At 39.5% G+C, this 17,548-nt stretch overlaps 1 protein-coding gene across 1 annotated transcript in view; it reads left to right on the top strand.

Moving 5' to 3' along the window:
* MFSD2B (MFSD2 lysolipid transporter B, sphingolipid) overlaps positions 1–17,548 on the top strand; it is a 34,197-nt gene that overhangs the window by 11,296 nt on the left and 5,353 nt on the right. Inside the window, exons 4-11 of the mRNA XM_087716955.1 lie at positions 5,611–5,734; positions 10,468–10,546; positions 12,660–12,808; positions 13,865–13,955; positions 14,057–14,178; positions 14,930–15,013; positions 15,364–15,444; positions 16,596–16,705. Of these exons, the coding sequence (XP_087573081.1) occupies positions 5,611–5,734; positions 10,468–10,546; positions 12,660–12,808; positions 13,865–13,955; positions 14,057–14,178; positions 14,930–15,013; positions 15,364–15,444; positions 16,596–16,705 (840 nt within the window). The remainder of the gene's footprint in view (positions 1–5,610; positions 5,735–10,467; positions 10,547–12,659; positions 12,809–13,864; positions 13,956–14,056; positions 14,179–14,929; positions 15,014–15,363; positions 15,445–16,595; positions 16,706–17,548) is intronic.

Below are 17,548 nucleotides of genomic sequence, written 5' to 3'. Positions count from 1 at the left end.
AAAATCAGTACAAAATGTTTTACAGATGGCACCTGGCACCAACAAGGTTAGCTAAAATCTCAACAAATACCTCCCCAAAATGCTGGAAATGTGAATCAATATATGGAACATACTGCCACTTATGGTGGACCTGTGAGGAGGCTAAAATTTTTTGGAAAAGGATCAAAAAGTGGCTAGAGGTAATAACAGGTGTTAAAATAGAATGGAAACCTGAAGATTTTTTTATTAGGAATAATGACTATGAAATATAAAAAAGAAATTCAGTATTTAAAATTACAGATAAGTACAGCAGCAAGGATTGCCTTTGCCCAGAAATGGAAAAACAAATTAATTCCAAGTGAAGATGAAATAATAAGAAAGGTTATGGACTGTGCTGAAATGGACAAATTAACAAAAGAAATCCAGGGAAAAGAAGAAACAGAATACTATCAGATATGGGATAAATGGTATAAGTGGATGGAGGAAAGAAACAAGGAGCAGAACAGAACAGAATGGAATATAGAATGGAATTAGAATAGAGTAGAACAGAGCAGAACAGAACAAAATAGAATATTCTTTATTGGCCAAGTGTGATTGGACACAGGGAATTCGCCTTGTTTGGTTATTTTCAAATAAATAGCACTTTCATTTTCTGTTATTCTTTATAATTTTTTTCATTGATTAGTTTATGTTTGTATTCATATTCCAAACTCCTAGTATGGTTTAAATTGGACTCATTTCCTCTTCAAATTACCTCTATATGTTTGTAGTTTAGGCTAAGATACAAAGATCTCATAACAAATGAACTAATGATAAATATTCTTCTTGTTACAAAAAGAAACCAACCCACAATATTTGTTGTTCTGTTCTACAAGTGATAATCTACACTGGGAAGAGGAAAAGGGTGCTACATAGCTAGATATTAGCATTATTGTGGTTGACTGTTGTCTTATCAGCCTTTTACAGAAATTAGCCTCTTGTACAATTCCTTTTTTCCTCAGGAGAAACTGATGACTTTACAATTTTTTTTCTTTCAAACAGATTGTTGTCCTCAAGTCAATTAGAATTTAAAAATAAATTATTTTGTAATAGCCTTAGCGGGCAGCACTATATAGCTGTGACCTTGCTTGATCTTAATGATTTGATCCAGGTTAATACGTAGATGGAAAACAGCCTGATAGATGTAAAATCCGCTTGCTAAACTGAATAGTTGAAAACATTGCAAAAGAAGGCAATTGCAAGATACTTCCATAAGTCACTAAGAATTGAGTTTTACTTCAGGGCATTTGTATTTTTTTTAGTAAACCTCTCAGCCAAAGCCCCATGTCCTATTTCCACACACACACACAAAAGCCAACAGAATCTTATTGTATCATAAGTTTAGTACATTTATATTTATTTCGATGTACGATTCCTTAAGCTATTACCCATTTTATCACATGGCCAGAGCATTACTCTAATTTATTTATTTATTTATTTTTGTACTACTTAATCACCCATCTCTCCCTTGGATGTCTCCCCTTATATTTCTTTAGTTTATTTTCAGAATTTTAGATACAACAGAGCTGATTTAGAAAATACTGGGATAGGCACTGAACATAATAATGGAAGAATGTACCTATGTTAATTCTAAATGGTCTCTTTAATCTGTATAAACAGTCCTCAGCTTAAAACAGTTCATTAGTGACCATTCAAGATTACCACAGCACTGAAAAATGTGATTTATAACCATTTTCATAGTTACGACCTGTGTGGCATCCCCATGATCATGTGATCAAAATTCAGATGCTTGGCAACTGGCTCGTATTGATGACCCAAAATTTGCTGTGTCCCAGGATCATGTGTGAACACTTTTTGTGACCTGACAGTCAAAGTTAATGGGAGAGCCAAATTTACATAACAATCAGGTTTCTATCTTATCAACTGCAGTGATTCACTTAACAACTGTGTCAAGAAAAGTCGTAAAATGGGGCAAGACTCAATTAACCAATGTCTCACTTAACAACAGAAATGTTGGGCTCAATTGTGGTTGTAAGTTGAGGACTATCTATACTTAACAATCCATCACCTTTAGGGTCATCCTTATAGATTCTGTCCTCACAACCCTGAGCAGAGCCCTGGTGAAATTGCCGTCTCCACCACCTCCTCACTGACCCATGGAAGTACCTGCCATTTTGCAGGGGGGACTGGGAAACAGTGAGTTACAGACCATGACTCATTGTAGTTCCCACTCTGGGGAGTCTCCAAAGCCCCCTGTCCCTTCACTAAGGAAGAGAGCTTATCCATTAACTGTTGGTACATCTCTGCCCACACTACCATATTAGCAGTTATCCAAGTTGTTCTCTTGTCTTTCCTTGCCACCAACAGCTATTAAGAGATTTCAGTTTTCAGCCTTGTACCAAACCAGTCAATCATGATCAGCTGTTGGACCTTGCTGCCAGCTGATTGGATACAGTGGCCAGAGGGAAGTCGGAAAAAGAGTGGAGATAAGGCCTTCCCACTTCCCGCCATACAACCTATGGGTTTCTGGGAAGCATAGCCTGAAATTATGATCCTGTAGCAACACTGCAGTGGCCACAACTTTGCAAATACAACTTGGTTTGAAAATCCTTGAAATTTCAATTACAGAGAAGTAATGGGTCCTGAATCTTGGATGCATTCTTTAAATTATTTGAAGTACCTTGAATTAAAAATTGTTTTCCTATTGAAGGTTACAAATAGGCCAGCAGGAGAGTTTTAGTAATACATAGATGATTTCATGAACATGTTTTGTTATGTGATGGGACTTTATATGTGTATTTCATTTTATTTGGCAAACACTCTTTCCATGCATCCAAAAGTTTGGGAGTGTATGGCAGGCAGAATGGTAATGTGCATGGAATAACAATTCTTTCCTCATTACACTATATTTGGTGCTGTTGTGGCAGATGAATTCTTTATATAAGCGTCAAAAGGTTAATTGATGCAATATTCTAGAAGCAGAGAGTTTTGCTTGATATAGAATCCAAACATGTAGAGCTAACACAAGCTTATCTAGATATATCCTAGAACTATACCACTCAGAAGACTGATTTGCCCATCCATTCTGAAGAAGACAAACCTCCTGAGCCAAATCATTTTATCACTTTGAGTCTCAAATTGGAAAGACATAAAAGTAGCAGGTACCTCATAACCATTCTGGTATTCCCCTACATAATCTCCGTGACCCAACAAATGCGCGCACTACAAAAGCGCGCCGACGAAACCGCAGCACGAAAACCATGATGTCATCAATGCGCCGACAGAAGCGCGATTTAAGTTAAGGTAAGGGTTAGGTTCAGGGTTAGATTCAGGGTTAAGTTTAGGGTTAGGTTCAGGGTTAGGTTTAGGGTTAGGTTTAGGGTTAGGTTTAGAGCACACTTCTCTCGGCGCGCTGTTGTCGGCGAGCTTCTGCGCTCATTCATCGGCGCCATTTAGAACTCACGGTTTTGTCACCGCAGTTTCGTCAGGCGCGCTTTTGTCGAGCGTGCATTTGTCAGTGAACCCATAATCTATACGCACAGTTGTCCTTTTGAATCACAGCTACTCCTCATTCAGCAACTGAGTTGGAACTGTCAACTTAATTGTTAAGCAACACAATCTCTAAGTGAAATTGTGAATGTACTTATGTACTTACTTCAGCCTTCCTTTGCTTTGCAGACCCGTGAATGTTGTAAATGCGAGGATTGGTTGCAAAATTAGTTTTCATCATCGTCATAACTGAATTGTCTCTAAAACAAGGCAATTGCTAAATGAGGTCTGCCTGTAAAGTTTATTCCCTTTTGAGGACTCTATGTGTTTTTTTACTCTGAATTATATGAATTGTGTTAACTTACAGTATAAATTGTGGCTATTTTACTATAGGCCTTCATAAGCAGGTTCTAAAATGTTCCACCTTAAGAATAAGGTAGAAACATCAAATATGCTGAACTACGTTTTTCATGAATTCTATCTTTTTCTTTTGTTGTTCATTATTTGTGATAATGTATTCTTGTCTATGTTGCATGAATAGGATGGTAAAAAATGCTCTTCAGATAATACTATTCTGATGGGATTAATCTGCGTGTTATCTATTCTTCCCAGTTTTTGTTAATAACAACCATGGTCATCTGATTACATTGTGTAGTAACAGCTTTACAAGAATGCTGGAGAGTTCTGTTATAACTAGAGGTCATGCTCTGGGAAATAACTGCCTTTGCTCACCCCTCACAAACAGGCACAGCTAGAATTTACTGCCTTTTGTCCCTTCATGTTACACCGGCTTGACTGATACACAGAACTGTTTATCAGGCATGAGTTCATTTAAAGGTTGTTTCATCTGTTTTTCTGATCAATCTGTTTATTTGGTCTTGTTGCCATGAAAATAAATGGAGGCCACATCAAGCCCACATTCATAAAAACAGCATTTGGACGTCAGTGACTGGTACCAATACGATAACCATGTTTAAAACTAATCATGGCTAGTGATTACCCATGGACGTCACAGTAAGACTGTACAGCAGATTGCGGTTATTTGTAGTTTGCCAGTCAGCTTTCCCTTCTTTGTTTATAAACACCATTCAGTTTATGAAATTCTGTATTGAACCATTTGTAAGGATATTTTCATAACTGAAATTTAAATTAGCATTTAGATTTTCGGTCTCAGCAAATGATGAAATATAGAGCCTAAGATGTACCGTACATTCAAATGTTAAATGGCTGTATTCTGCTTTCTAGGAGGGAAGAAAAGTAATTTGAAAAGCAATATTTTCAGTTTTTGTTTTGATTTGTTTTATTTCAATATTTATGAAGTATTTATTATTTTATTCCATGTACTCTCAACTCCTGCATAGGAGTAGTCATTTCATTCATTTCATTTATTTCATTTATACTTTATTTGTATGCCGCCCTTTTCCCTGAGGGGACTCAGGGCGGCTCACAATTGAAGGGGGGGGGGGAAGACAGACAAGTTACAAAACATAGAGTCATACACCGTTAAAAACACAACAGTCACACCATTTGAGTGGGGTTACAAGTCGTTAGCCCCAGGCCTGTTGGAACAGCCAGCTTTTAAGGGCTATGCGGAAGGTCTGGAGGGTGGTGAGGGTACGAATCTCCACGGGGAGTTCATTCTCATGCAAGAGCCAAGGTGGCGCAGTGGTTAAATGCAGCACTGCAGGCTACTGCTAGATCAGCAGGTCAGCGGTTCAAATCTCACCGGCTCAGGGTTGACTCAGCCTTCCATCCTTCCGAGGTGGGTAAAATGAGGACCCAGATTGTTGGGGGCAATATGCTGACTCTCTGTAAACCGCTTAGAGAGGCCTGAAAGGCCTATGAAGCGGTATATAAGTCCACTGCTATTGCTATTCCAGAGGGTCGGAGCAGCCACCGAGAAGGCTCTCCTCCGGGTAGTTGCCAGTCGACATTGGCTGGCTGATGGAATTCGGAGGAGGCCTAATCTATGCGATCTTATTGGTCTAGAGGAGGTAATTGGCAGTAGGCGGTCTCTCAAGTACCCAGATCCAATACCATGAAGGGCTTTGTAGGTGACAACTAGCACCTTGAAGTAGTTTATCTGAGTGGAGCTATTCTTTCCATTTTAACTTCATGAATGCTTGTTTGTTTTCACTCCAGGTTGTTGGGTTGTACACCATTCACAATTGTGTCCTATATCTTGATGTGGTACTTACCTTCCTTCACATCCAACCGAATTCTGTGGTATCTGACTTTTTATTGCCTTTTCCAAGCCATGAGTACAGTAAGTTGACTGGTACTGAAAATTATGTTTTTAGATATAGCAAATATTATGTATTTCTGGCTTATCATATCAGTGAATTACACATTTTTCTCAGATAAAATGGTGTACCTGTTCAGTCATACAATTCCAAAAGGGAATACTACCCATATTTTTTGGAGTATAAGATGCACCTTTTTCTTGGGTGCTGCTCTGGAGAATCCAAGCATGGATTAAATACAGCAAATCTGCCCAGGACTGAATTGAAACTTTAAGCCATGCCTCTGGTGCCGGCTATTCTTCAGATTTTTTTCAATTCAGCTAAGCCCAGCAGATGCACTTCCAGTTTCTCTTCATTCCTAATTGACTGCTTGGACTCTCTAATTGTCTATTTACTTCAAAAAGATTCTATTCTACTTCCTGATTATTGGAGCAGGCTTGGTGAGTCTCCCTTGATTTTAATTCCCTGGTTCTCACCAATTTCAGCCTCTCCGGTGTCCTGAGTTTGCTCGGGCGCAATGTGGCCACAAAAGCGCACATAAACCGCCAAGGGGGCACCTGCTCCAGGTCCCTGGTTGAGGAATCAGAGCGCGTGGGAAGGTGGGCAGAAAAACACCTGTGCTCAATCCAAGCGGAGCACATCTCTGGGGTCCACAACATCCAGGTGGACTGTCTGAGCAGGGCCACGGTCGATCACTCCGGGTGGCGCCTGCACCCAGACCAGTTCCACAAGTTGTCTCAGAGGTTCGACCGTCCTCTGGTCGACCTGTTCACTCCCCCCCCCCAGAGAACACACACCTCCCCAGGTTCTTCTCCAGGTTCCACACCCCGCAAGCCGAGGGGGTCAACACTCTCCACTCTCTGTGGCCACCGGGTCTGATGTACGCCTTCCCCCCATTGCCTCTTCTTCCCAGGGTGATTCGGAAAATTGTGTTAGAGGAGGTGGAAATTCTGCTTGTGGCTCCCTACTGGCTCAGAAGGACCTGGTTCACTGACCTGGTGAGTCTCTCTGTCAACCCTCCTTGGTGGATTCCCCGGCACGAGGTCTTTCTCAGCCAGGGGGTGCTTCAACATCCAGAGCCCCAGTGGCTACAACTAGCTGTCTGGCACTTGAGAAGGACCTCCTAAGTAGGGATAACCTATCCACGAAGGTCATTCACACCATTCAGGCATCCAGGTGGCCTTCTACAACCAGAATATATGACACAATGTGGAAGGCCTTCGACAACTGGTGCAGAGAGCACGAGGCTGAGGCTACTATGGCTACGATTTCCCAGATCTTGGACTTCTTACAAGACAGACTTGACCAGGGCCTAGCCCCTAACACTCTTATATGGCAGGTGGCGGCCTTGGGCGTCATCCCATCATCCGCAGTTTCCTACGGGGTGCAACCAACCTGAGGCCTCTGGTTGTTCATAGGTACCCCTCATGGGATCTCAATGTAGTGTTACGGGCTCTCATTGCCCCGCCCTTTGAGCCCCTCCATTCGGCCAGTCTCAAATAGCTGACATTTAAGACAGCCTTTTTGATTGCCATCACGTCTGCACCGCGAATTTCCGAATTGGCAGCTCTGTCAATTTGCGAGGACTTGTGTTTGATTCAACCTGACAGAGTGATCCTCCGTTTGGATCCGGCATTTATACCCAAAATCAACTCTTGGTTTCACCAGGCCCAGGAGGTCATATTTCTGGATTTTTGTCCACAGCCCAAACATCCCAAGGAGAAAAAGTGGCATATGTTTGATGTTCGTAGAGCGATATGTAAGTACATCAAACGCACGGCTGCCTTCCATCACTCTGAATCACTTTTTGTTGCATTTCAACCGGCCTCCCAGGGCCGCAAAGTTTCTTCTCAGACCATCGGTTGCTGGCTACGGCCCACATTCTTCAATCTATCCCGGTGCCATGCCATATCACCACTCATTCTGTGAGAAGCGCCGCCACCATGGCAGCCTGTGTTACCCAGGCACCGATAGAGGAGATTTGCAAGGCTGCAATGTGGACTTCCTTGTCTCCCTTTGTTCAACACTACAGACTGGACAAATTCGCCTCTGCGGAGGGGGCATTTGGGAGGTGGGTTCTCCAGGACATTCATACCAGCGGAGAGACCCTGGGCGCTTCCGCTCCCCGCCCTAGTGACATTTAGCTTGGGTATGTCCCATGCTTGGACTCTCCAGAGCAGCATCCAGGAAAATGACCATTGGCTTAGCTGAAGGGTCCTTTTCTGGGTGCTGTGAAGGAGATTCCAACCTCACCCAGCTCTGCTAATTGTCATATGGTTCTGCGGAACTATGGATATTTGTTTTGACTTCCTTGACTTTGTTCCTGAACTTCTCAGCACGCATTGTCCACGCCTTCATTGAAGAAAATCTGAAGAATAGCCGGCACCAGAGGCATGGCTTAAAGTTTCAATTCAGTCCTGGGCAGATTGGCTGTATTTAACCCATGCTTGGATTCTCCTTCGCAGCACCCAGAAAAGCACCCTTCAGGTAAGCCAATGGTCATTTTCCCTCAAAAAAGAGACTTAAAATCTGGGTGCATCTTACTCATTGGATACAGCATTTTTTGCCTCCTGAAACCCCGTCTCCTTCACCAAAATGGCGTGCATAGCCTTTAGGAGGCTTCCAGAGTGCTCCTGGGTGCTGGGGAGGGCAGAAATGAGCAAAAAATGGGCCCCCAGGAGCACTCTATAAGCCTCCTAAAGGCTATTTATGCCCTTTTTTTAAAAAATGGGCCCGTTCAGGAGCACTCTGCAAGCTTCCTAAAGGCTATTCATGCCCTCTTTTTTTTTTTTTTTTGAAAAAAACAGGCTATTTTTGGGAAGTCTGCAGAGTGCAAAAACTTTTTTTTTAATTTGCCTCTTCAAAATCTTGGTGTGTCTTATACTCCGAAAAATACAGTATATATCTTTGGGATAATTACATTAATTGAGTAATTCAAAGAGACTTAGCAAATGTAGCAAGTAAAAGATGCTGTTCATTATATTTTTAATTACCATAATTCCTGGAATTATGGTCATTAAAAATATCCATTAAGATCTGGAAAAAGATCTCCTACTCTAGCAGGGGATTGTTCTAGAAGACCTCCAAGGTCTCTTCTAACTCTGTTATTCTGTTTACAACTACAGCATGTCAGGCTTTTTGTCCAACTGGATCAAAGTAAAAATAGCCATGCTCCCAGAATGCCAATGCTATATTACAAAGATGAAAAAATGTTTGGTGTTTTTTGGAATGTCCATTCAATGATTGCTTGATCCTGTTGGTTGGCATATTTTTAAAATTATGATTGAAGCATGGCTTCTGTGTATTGTAGAAATTATCTCCCTTTCACAAGAAAAAGTCCGAAGGAGTCTTGTAGCATCTTTTCCTACTAATGAATTTTATTATAGGGCATAAGCTGTCTGAACTGCAGCTCATTTTCATCAGTGGGTAGACTAGCTTACCGTATATACTCGAGTATAGGCCGACCCGAATATAAGCCGAGGCACCTAATTTTACCACAAAAAACTGGAAAAGTTATTGACTCGAGTATAAGCCTAGGGTGGGAAATGCAGTAGCTACCGGTAAATTTCAAAAATAAAAATAGATACCAATAATGTTTTTGAATATTTATTTCAAAGAAAAACAGTAAACTAGTGGTGTATTCAATGAAATACTTCACTCACCTCATGATGCTGATGTCCCGCTGTGATGATGATGTCCCGTGCAGCCGCGGGAGCGATGTCCCGCCTCCTATGACACACGGCACAGTGATTCCTATCATTGGATCACTATACCAGAGGAGGTGGGACATCGCTATGTGGCTGCTTGCCATAACAAGGAGGAGGTGGGACATCGTTGCAGAGCGGCAGGAGGGGGAGGAAGGGGAATCGTAAGACAGCCCTGCATTACATTAGAACGTGAGGAGGGGGGATGGTGCGGTGCGCGCTGCGCGGCAAACTGACACAGAGGGAGGGGAAACTCACAGGGGCACTGGGCCATTCACGAGTGTCACCCAGCGGCATGGCCCCACCCCTTTTTCTCCTCCATTTCGGGCAAATTTTTCACTGACTCGAGTATAAGCCGAGGCGGCTTTTTTCAGCCCAAAAAGTGGGCTGAAAAACTAGGCTTATACTCGAGTATATACAGTAACTGATGCAGGATTTAAATAGATTGGATGGAGCTGTGAGTGGAGGGGAAGGTAAGGTTGGTTATGCAGATATGTTACATGTGAGATAGATTACAAATATCTTATCAATTAACAATTGACATGTGTTTTAAAAATCCCTTGTATTTGTTGAGACCTTCAGAGAGAGACTGAAGCCTTTTGAAATATGCATGTTCAATCATCTAGTAATACTGTCAAATTTTTGTTTTTCCAAATTGATCATTGCAGATGGTCGTTTGTTGGGTGATGCTGCTGGTGTACATTATTGTACTATAATACTGCTATCCTGTAAAAGTAAAGATTACATGGCACTATTGTGATGGTATATCATAGTTCACTGGAAAAAAATATATTATAACACCATAATACCATCATGCTATTTTTTATTTATTTTATATATTAGTGTGTTGCCTATAATACTGATCAAAAAAGGTTGGGATTTTTAAAATTAATAATAACACTATTTTATGCTAAGAAATATCTTATTAACAATTTTCCAATGCATCCATGTTATGAGTAGCAAAAGTCACTATGCAGGTTGAAAATAAAATGCCATAATTATTTATTTCTTTAAACTATTTGTGATAGAGCTGCTAAGTATTTTTGCTATAGCTGTACCAGGTGCCATATTCTGCTCTCACCATGTTTCTGAGCACAGATCAAGCAGATCGCGATTCAGCAACTGCCTACCGTAAGTTTCAAAGCCAGCTTTTGATTCTGGGAGGGTGGAGGAGACATTGGGTAGGGTGGGAATATAGCAGGGGTGAAATTGAGCAGATTCTGGAGAACCAGTAGCGAACATTTTGAGTAGTTCAGAGAAGCGGCAAATACCACCTCTGGCTAGCCCCAGAGTGGGGTGGGAATGGAGATTTTGCAGTATCCTTCCCCTGGAGTAAGGAGGGAATGGGGTTTTGTAGCATTCATTAGAACCACCCCAACATTTCATCTATATAAACCTAATGGCTGGTCAAATGACCTTCCTGGTTTTATTCATTGTTAAATCCCTTTGTTTTTTTATTTTATTTATTTTTTATTTTATTTTATCAATTTCATATATACATTCACAATTATATGATCTCATAACTGTTATTAATAATATGTATTTATAACAATTTTTCCTTACAGTTGACAATATACTTGAAGATTGCTTTCTTAACATCCCATAGATCCATCTTATCTTACAACGGTCCTACTTCTTCTTCCCTCCCTCCCTCTTTCCTTCCCTCGTTTCTTCTCTCCTACTCCCCTTCCTTCCCTCCCTCCTTCCTTCACTCCCTCCTTCCCCTTCCCTCCTTTCTTTTCTCCCTCTCTCCTTCCTTTCCCCCTTCCTTTCCTCCTTCCTTCCCCCCTTCCTTCTCTCCTTCCTTCCCTCCTTTCTTCTCTCCTTCTCTCCTTCCTTCCCTCCTTCCTTCCCTCCTTGCTTCCCTCCCTCCTTCCCTCCCTCCTTCCTACCCCCCTTTCTTCTCTTTCTTCTCTCCTTCCTTCCTTCCTCCTCTCCTTTCCCTTCTCTCCTTCCCCTTCCTCCCCTTTACCCTTCCCCTCTTCTTCCCATTCCTCCCCTTTTTCCTACTCTTACATCCCTTTGATGATATTAAGACAATACTGTTAGTAAAATGAGAAAGTGAGAGAGAGAAGGTTAGGGTTAGGGTTAGGGTTAAGGTGACTATTTGACATTACGGTTTTTTTTTTACAATTCAGATTAACGTAGATAAAAACAGCAAGATACGAAATAGCTTTTGAACTCACTGCAAACTTTACTGTGTTGTAGGTCTATGTCTGCTTTTTCATGTTCTTAGGGAAAAAATCATCTTTTGACATTCACTACAGACCCTCATGATGCTTCATATATTAACATGTTCTTGAGCAGGTTTTTGAAAAACAAAACAATTCAGGTGTTAATTAACTTATAATGCCAAACTAAACACTTGGAAAACTTTTCCTTCTCCTTACTTCCTTTGCAAATTCTGAATTTATTATCCACCATATGAATGGAGTAAATGGAAAGCACTATATGAATTGTTCCAGCTCTGATTTGAAGGGCAAATACAGGCAATAGTTGAACAATTCAAACACAGAGACAAACTGCAGTTTCTGTTAATAGAATAGAATAGAATAGAACAGAACAGAACAGAACAGAACAGAACAGAACAGAACAGAATTCTTTATTGGCCAAGTGTGATTGGACACACAAGGAATTTGTCTTTGGTACATATATTCTCAGTGTACATAAAAAGACAAGATACATTCGTCAAGAATCATAAGGTACAGCACTTAATGATAGTCATAGGGCACAAATACGCAATCAGAAATAGAGAAACTTAGAAAGAAATGGAGCAGAGAAAAGGAAATGTGTGGGCCTGAGGCTCAGTCAGATAGAGACAATTTATGACATGTAAGATTTCCATTTATCCTCTGGGGTCTGCATTATGCTGGAAGAGATAACTTTGTAATAAACCATTGGTCTTTAAGTAATCCCACCTTTTTTATTTCCTTGCACATATTATTTCCTGAATTTCTGAATGCATGTTACAATGGCTCCCCGCTCTTGTTATAGTACGGTTTGATATTCACTGCAATATACATATAAATCACTGTTTTACTGCTGGAAGCTGGCTAGAGGGATGTGTATGTCAAAATCTACAAGATGTGCTGCTTTTACACAAGTGATGGAGGTTTTTGCTCCTGAAACTGCACCCAACATTCTGCAGATTTTGAATGCCCTGTGGAGAACGCTATCTCTGCCTGTGGTTCAACATTCATTAAACAACCCAGATTTGTACAAGTGGTTTGTTTTCTTCCTATAGGAATGGTATTTGAAGTTCTCGGAACACTGATTGGAGCTACACTACATGGTCAGATAGTTGCTGGTGCTCACACTTCTAGCCGCTGTATCCAGAATGAAACTATTGGGCTGCAGCAAAACAGCTCTGAAGTCCTAGATGTGTCTTATGGAGTAAGTCAAAAACCATTTTGTCATGTTTTTCTAATGCTACATTACACTAGAACGAGGATGACAAATTTGATGTAATAGACCCAGATCTTAAAAATATTTTTGCAAAGCAAGTTTCATTTGAATTTAGTGGAACTTGCCAAGAAATTATTCTTATTTCAGTTTATGTCTAATAACTGTATCTCTTCACTGTGATTTGGAAATGATGGATCAAGAGGACTTGTCAAAAGGTGGCAAAGATTTGTGTAGAGATGAGAGATAAGTGCAAAATCCGGACGTATGCCTGATATCATTTAATTCACATAATGGAAAAGCATAAATGTGTAAAATTACAAAGTTTTACATGTGAATTAATTGTATGCAGAATGGGACAAGGAATGATGGGGACATTAGTGCGCCCGGTTCACTCTGGCCCCTATTCTAGCCAACCTATTGTGGGTGTTCATTCTCAACTAGCCCTCCACCACTACTCCTGCCCCACCACTGGTCTCCCTCTCCCCCCCCCCTATTTGGCCATCAGCAGTTCGCCCTAGTTAGCACATCAATGTCACCAAAATCAGTTATCATTTAGTTCTGTAAATCCTTTAGTTAATTTCTAACCAAAATTAATTCTAGTAATTTCAGTAATTACCAATAGCACTTAGACTTATATACCACTTCATAATGCTTTACAGCCCTCTGTGAAGCAGCATATAAGTCTAAGTGCTGTTGCTATTTGTAATGCAACTGCTTTGGCTCTTCTACTCACATTTTAATATATAGTTACATTATAGATGTTAATTTAGATATTTAAACTTTATCCCTGACAGCTTTAGTTCAGCAGATTTATAGAAGACAGAGGGAGGTACTGCCCTAAGAATAAGATCATGCAGACAGCTGAAGAGGAATTCCCATGAACACAGACAAGACTGATAGTTCTTCATTTGTGCCAACAAACTAATCACTTTACTTATAGAATTGCTTATCATTAGAGCTCTATTTTGTTTTAGGCTATTGTTTGTTTGTTTTATTGTTTATTTCTTGCTTGTGTCATTTGATTGAAATCTTCTGTCTTTAAAGAAAAAAGTCTACATGATTGCAGCTGGGCTGATAGGAGGCATTTACCTTGTCGGCATTCTTTCCCTATTCTTTGGAGTGAAAGAAAAATTTGGTGAGCATATTTAAAGCTTATTAATATTTCCGGGTGTCTATTTTCTTCATTTAATCTACAATCTCATATAAACAACATTGTATATATTCCACCCATTATAGATCCATACACCTTAATGCCAGACAAAAAAGTTCCTTTCTTTAAAGGACAAAAGCATGCCATGAAGCATCAACCATATTTGATATTTACAGCAGCATTTCTACTGATTTTAACAGCAGTTCAGGTAATTCTTACCTATCCAGCGCCTGCGTCAACTTTGTTTGTCATAAATTTCATTGAAGAATCTATACAGCTGCATCATAAGAACTTGATCATATATACTGTATGTGATCTTATTTTCCCTAAAGAGCAATCCTATTTTCCCTAAAAATCAGCAAAATATCTTCGGGGGGGGGGGGGGGGGCATTCAGAGATTTTACTGATTTTGGCTATCATGGCATTTTTTATTATTTATCAAAAATGTATAGATTTTTAAGTTGAAAGTCAGTGGGCGTGATCCAGTGGTGTCACAGTTACAAGTTTGCTAACCTCCTTCCTGGATTCATATCGAAAGAAAAGATACAACTTATGGCACAAAAAGCAGATATTTTTTAATATGATTTTATATAAAAGCATATCATATTGATCATTTATAAGAATGATATATAGTCATTTTTAAATGATGAAAAAGCCAATTACTATGTAATCATATCAAGAAATAGAAATAGCAATTAGACTTATATACTGCTTCACAGTGCTTTACAGCCCTCTCTAAGAGTTTTACAGTTAGCATATTGCCCGCAACAATCTGGGTCCTCATTTTACCCACCTCGGATATATGAATTGTAAATGAATTGTATCACTATATTTATCCATCCTCCTTCACATTTGAATCATGTCTACCCTCATGGCATAGTTCTGTTTTCTTTTAATGATATTTATTAAATGTATATGCCACTCAACTAGTAGAACTCTTTTCTTTTCTCTTGTTCTAGATTGAACAAGGAAATTTCGTTCTCTTTTGTACTTACGCAGCTGATCTTCGGAGTCACTTTCAGAATTTAGTGCTGATTATCTTGGTAAGTGTGCAGACAAAACTAAACTTTTGTGTGTCTCTTCTTACCATATTTCAGTGGTCCATACTTATATGAAAATCGATTTTTCATGACTTTCTCCATTTATACCTAACCTTTGCACGATATAATAAAAGGACAAATATACGTTTCTGTCACTCTGGTCACCTTCGTAAACTCATGGTTATCTCTTCTGACCCCATCAGAGTCCAAGCTTCTGCCCCCTTGTTATGAAATGTAGCTATTGATATTTATATGGTACTGCAATCTTCAAATTGCACACTAAATTCTCTTGGAAGCCATAAACATTTTTTTCCCCTTTTCTGACATTTTTTTTTTCCTTTTGTAATGTATAGGTGTCAGCTACAGTGAGCGTTCCATTCTGGCAAAGATTTCTGAAGCATTTTGGCAAAAAGAAAGCAGCATATGGAATATCGGTAAGTAGGTTGCTAATAGTTATGGCTGCACAGCATTTCAGATTTCGGAAAGGTGCTTCAGAGCATATAGAGGCAAGAATGGAGCACCTGTCTGTAACTCTTTAAGGCAGCCATGCCTTTTCCCATGATCATGTGGCAACAGCAGAGGGCAGCTAAGATATGCCAGGTAAAGGCGTGGCAGCTTTAAATAGTTCTAGAAGTGTTGGGTTTGTGCTCCCCTAAGCACTTTGAAACACCCTTTTAAAAATGAATTTAAGGCACTGCATAGTCCTAATAATCAAAGAACTTGGAATGTAATCATTTGATCAATAGCTTTTTCTATCTAGGCCATGCCTTTTAAGCTATTTGTAAACCCTTTTTTGAAATCTGTGATCTCCCTTTGAGATGACTTGATGACTTAATCGTAGCTAAGTCTCCTGGTTCTTGTTCTGTAGATTAAGAATATCTTCCTGTTATGGTTTATATTCTGTTCAGACCAACAGACTCCAGATTATGTAGCTGAAAGCTAAAGGGACGCTGTCTCTAGGAATGACACCTCTTGTCCTACACATTTTCTATTTATAGTGGTTCTGAAATAGAAGGATAAACAGTACAGCCAAATGCTCCCTATTTTTCAAACTTGACAGCTTTAAGATGTGTGATGTTCATTTCTCAGAATTCTCCAATCAGCTGCCTGGGGAATTCTGGGAGTTGAAGTCCATACAGTCTTAAAGTTACCAAGTTTGAAAGGCACTGTTGCAGAGCATGTGGCCAGTAACACGTATTCTTGATATACATTTTTTAAAAATAGTGCTCTATGACCCCCAAAGCAGGAGGAAAACCAGATTTAAAATTAAAAGGGTGATTTCTGCAGCAAAAAGACCATTCACCACTGTAGCACTTTGAAGCACATGCTTTGCATACGGAAGATTTAAAGTTTTGTCCCAGGTCTGAAATTCTAGCACATTGATACCAATCATTGCCAATGATATTAATCTAGACAAGTTGGTGGTGACTTCCTACACTGCTAATCTATAATAATTGTCATTGTCATGTCTGTATAGTAATCTTAATCCTGTTTATATCATTGTCCATTTGAGACATTATACTTTCTTAGACAATCAATTTAGGGTGAAATGATTTATTTTTCTTCTTATATTCATTCATTCTAGTTGATGATTCCTTCTGTAATCATGTTGGTGACTATCCCTAATATCTTTCTTGCCTACTTTATGGCTTTTGTATCTGGACTTAGCATCGCAGCGTCTTTCCTCCTGCCATGGTAAGAGTCTCTTGCAGAGAGGGGAGCATAAGAGGTAGGGTATGCAGGGAATATCTGCTACATTTGACTAAAAGCATCACTTTAACCTTTCTATGATACCCTGTGGTCTGCCTCCGGAAGATGCTTCATTTAGTTTAATTAAAAATTAATACTGATGGAATTGATTCTGTGCAATGATATATAGCAGCGTCTTTAGGGCTGGGAGCTCTTGGGGTTATGGAAAATCCCAATCTTGAGGCCTCAGATTGTGTCATCAGAGATTCAGATCTTTCAAACATCTTGTTGAGAATCTTAAGATAAATGAAGAGACGTCTAAACCTAATGATTGAAATCCTAGTGATTTTTAACAGCAGTTTCAAATATCCAAAAGCGGGGGGGAATATAGGATTAGGCAATAAAGCATATGAAACCCTCCATATTAGCTATGTATAAAATATTATTTAAAGTATTTTAATAAAAATATTATTTTAAAGCAATATGAAAATATGAAAATATAAAAGCTTTATTATCAAAAAGTGCATTTAATTTTAGATCAATTAAATTCCACTCACTAAGTTTTGAATCACATGATTTTTAAAGTCATTTTTTTTTAAAAAAAACCTGGTGCTTATTTTAAGATGTCTTTTAGTGATTGTGCACAATTTGCATATTCTTAAACGGTGTATATGTCACATGATCACTAGTTTTGGTTTTTGCACATTATTTTTATTTGCAAGGACTGGAACGATAGAAAAAGAAGAAAGGTCTGCGTAACTGGGATTTAGTGTTAGAATAAAAACTAGCAGAAGTTTAAATGGCAATTACACAGATAGTTGCTACTCTTTCTATAGTATTCCTATAGAC

Source organism: Thamnophis sirtalis, unplaced genomic scaffold (genome assembly GCF_051295495.1).
Source record: "Thamnophis sirtalis isolate CommonGarterSnake01/CBP01778 unplaced genomic scaffold, rThaSir2_p1.2 scaffold_5, whole genome shotgun sequence".
Lineage (NCBI taxonomy): Eukaryota > Metazoa > Chordata > Lepidosauria > Squamata > Natricidae > Thamnophis > Thamnophis sirtalis.
Note: the sequence above shows the minus strand (reverse complement) of the source record. Positions and strands in the feature narration are given on the sequence as shown.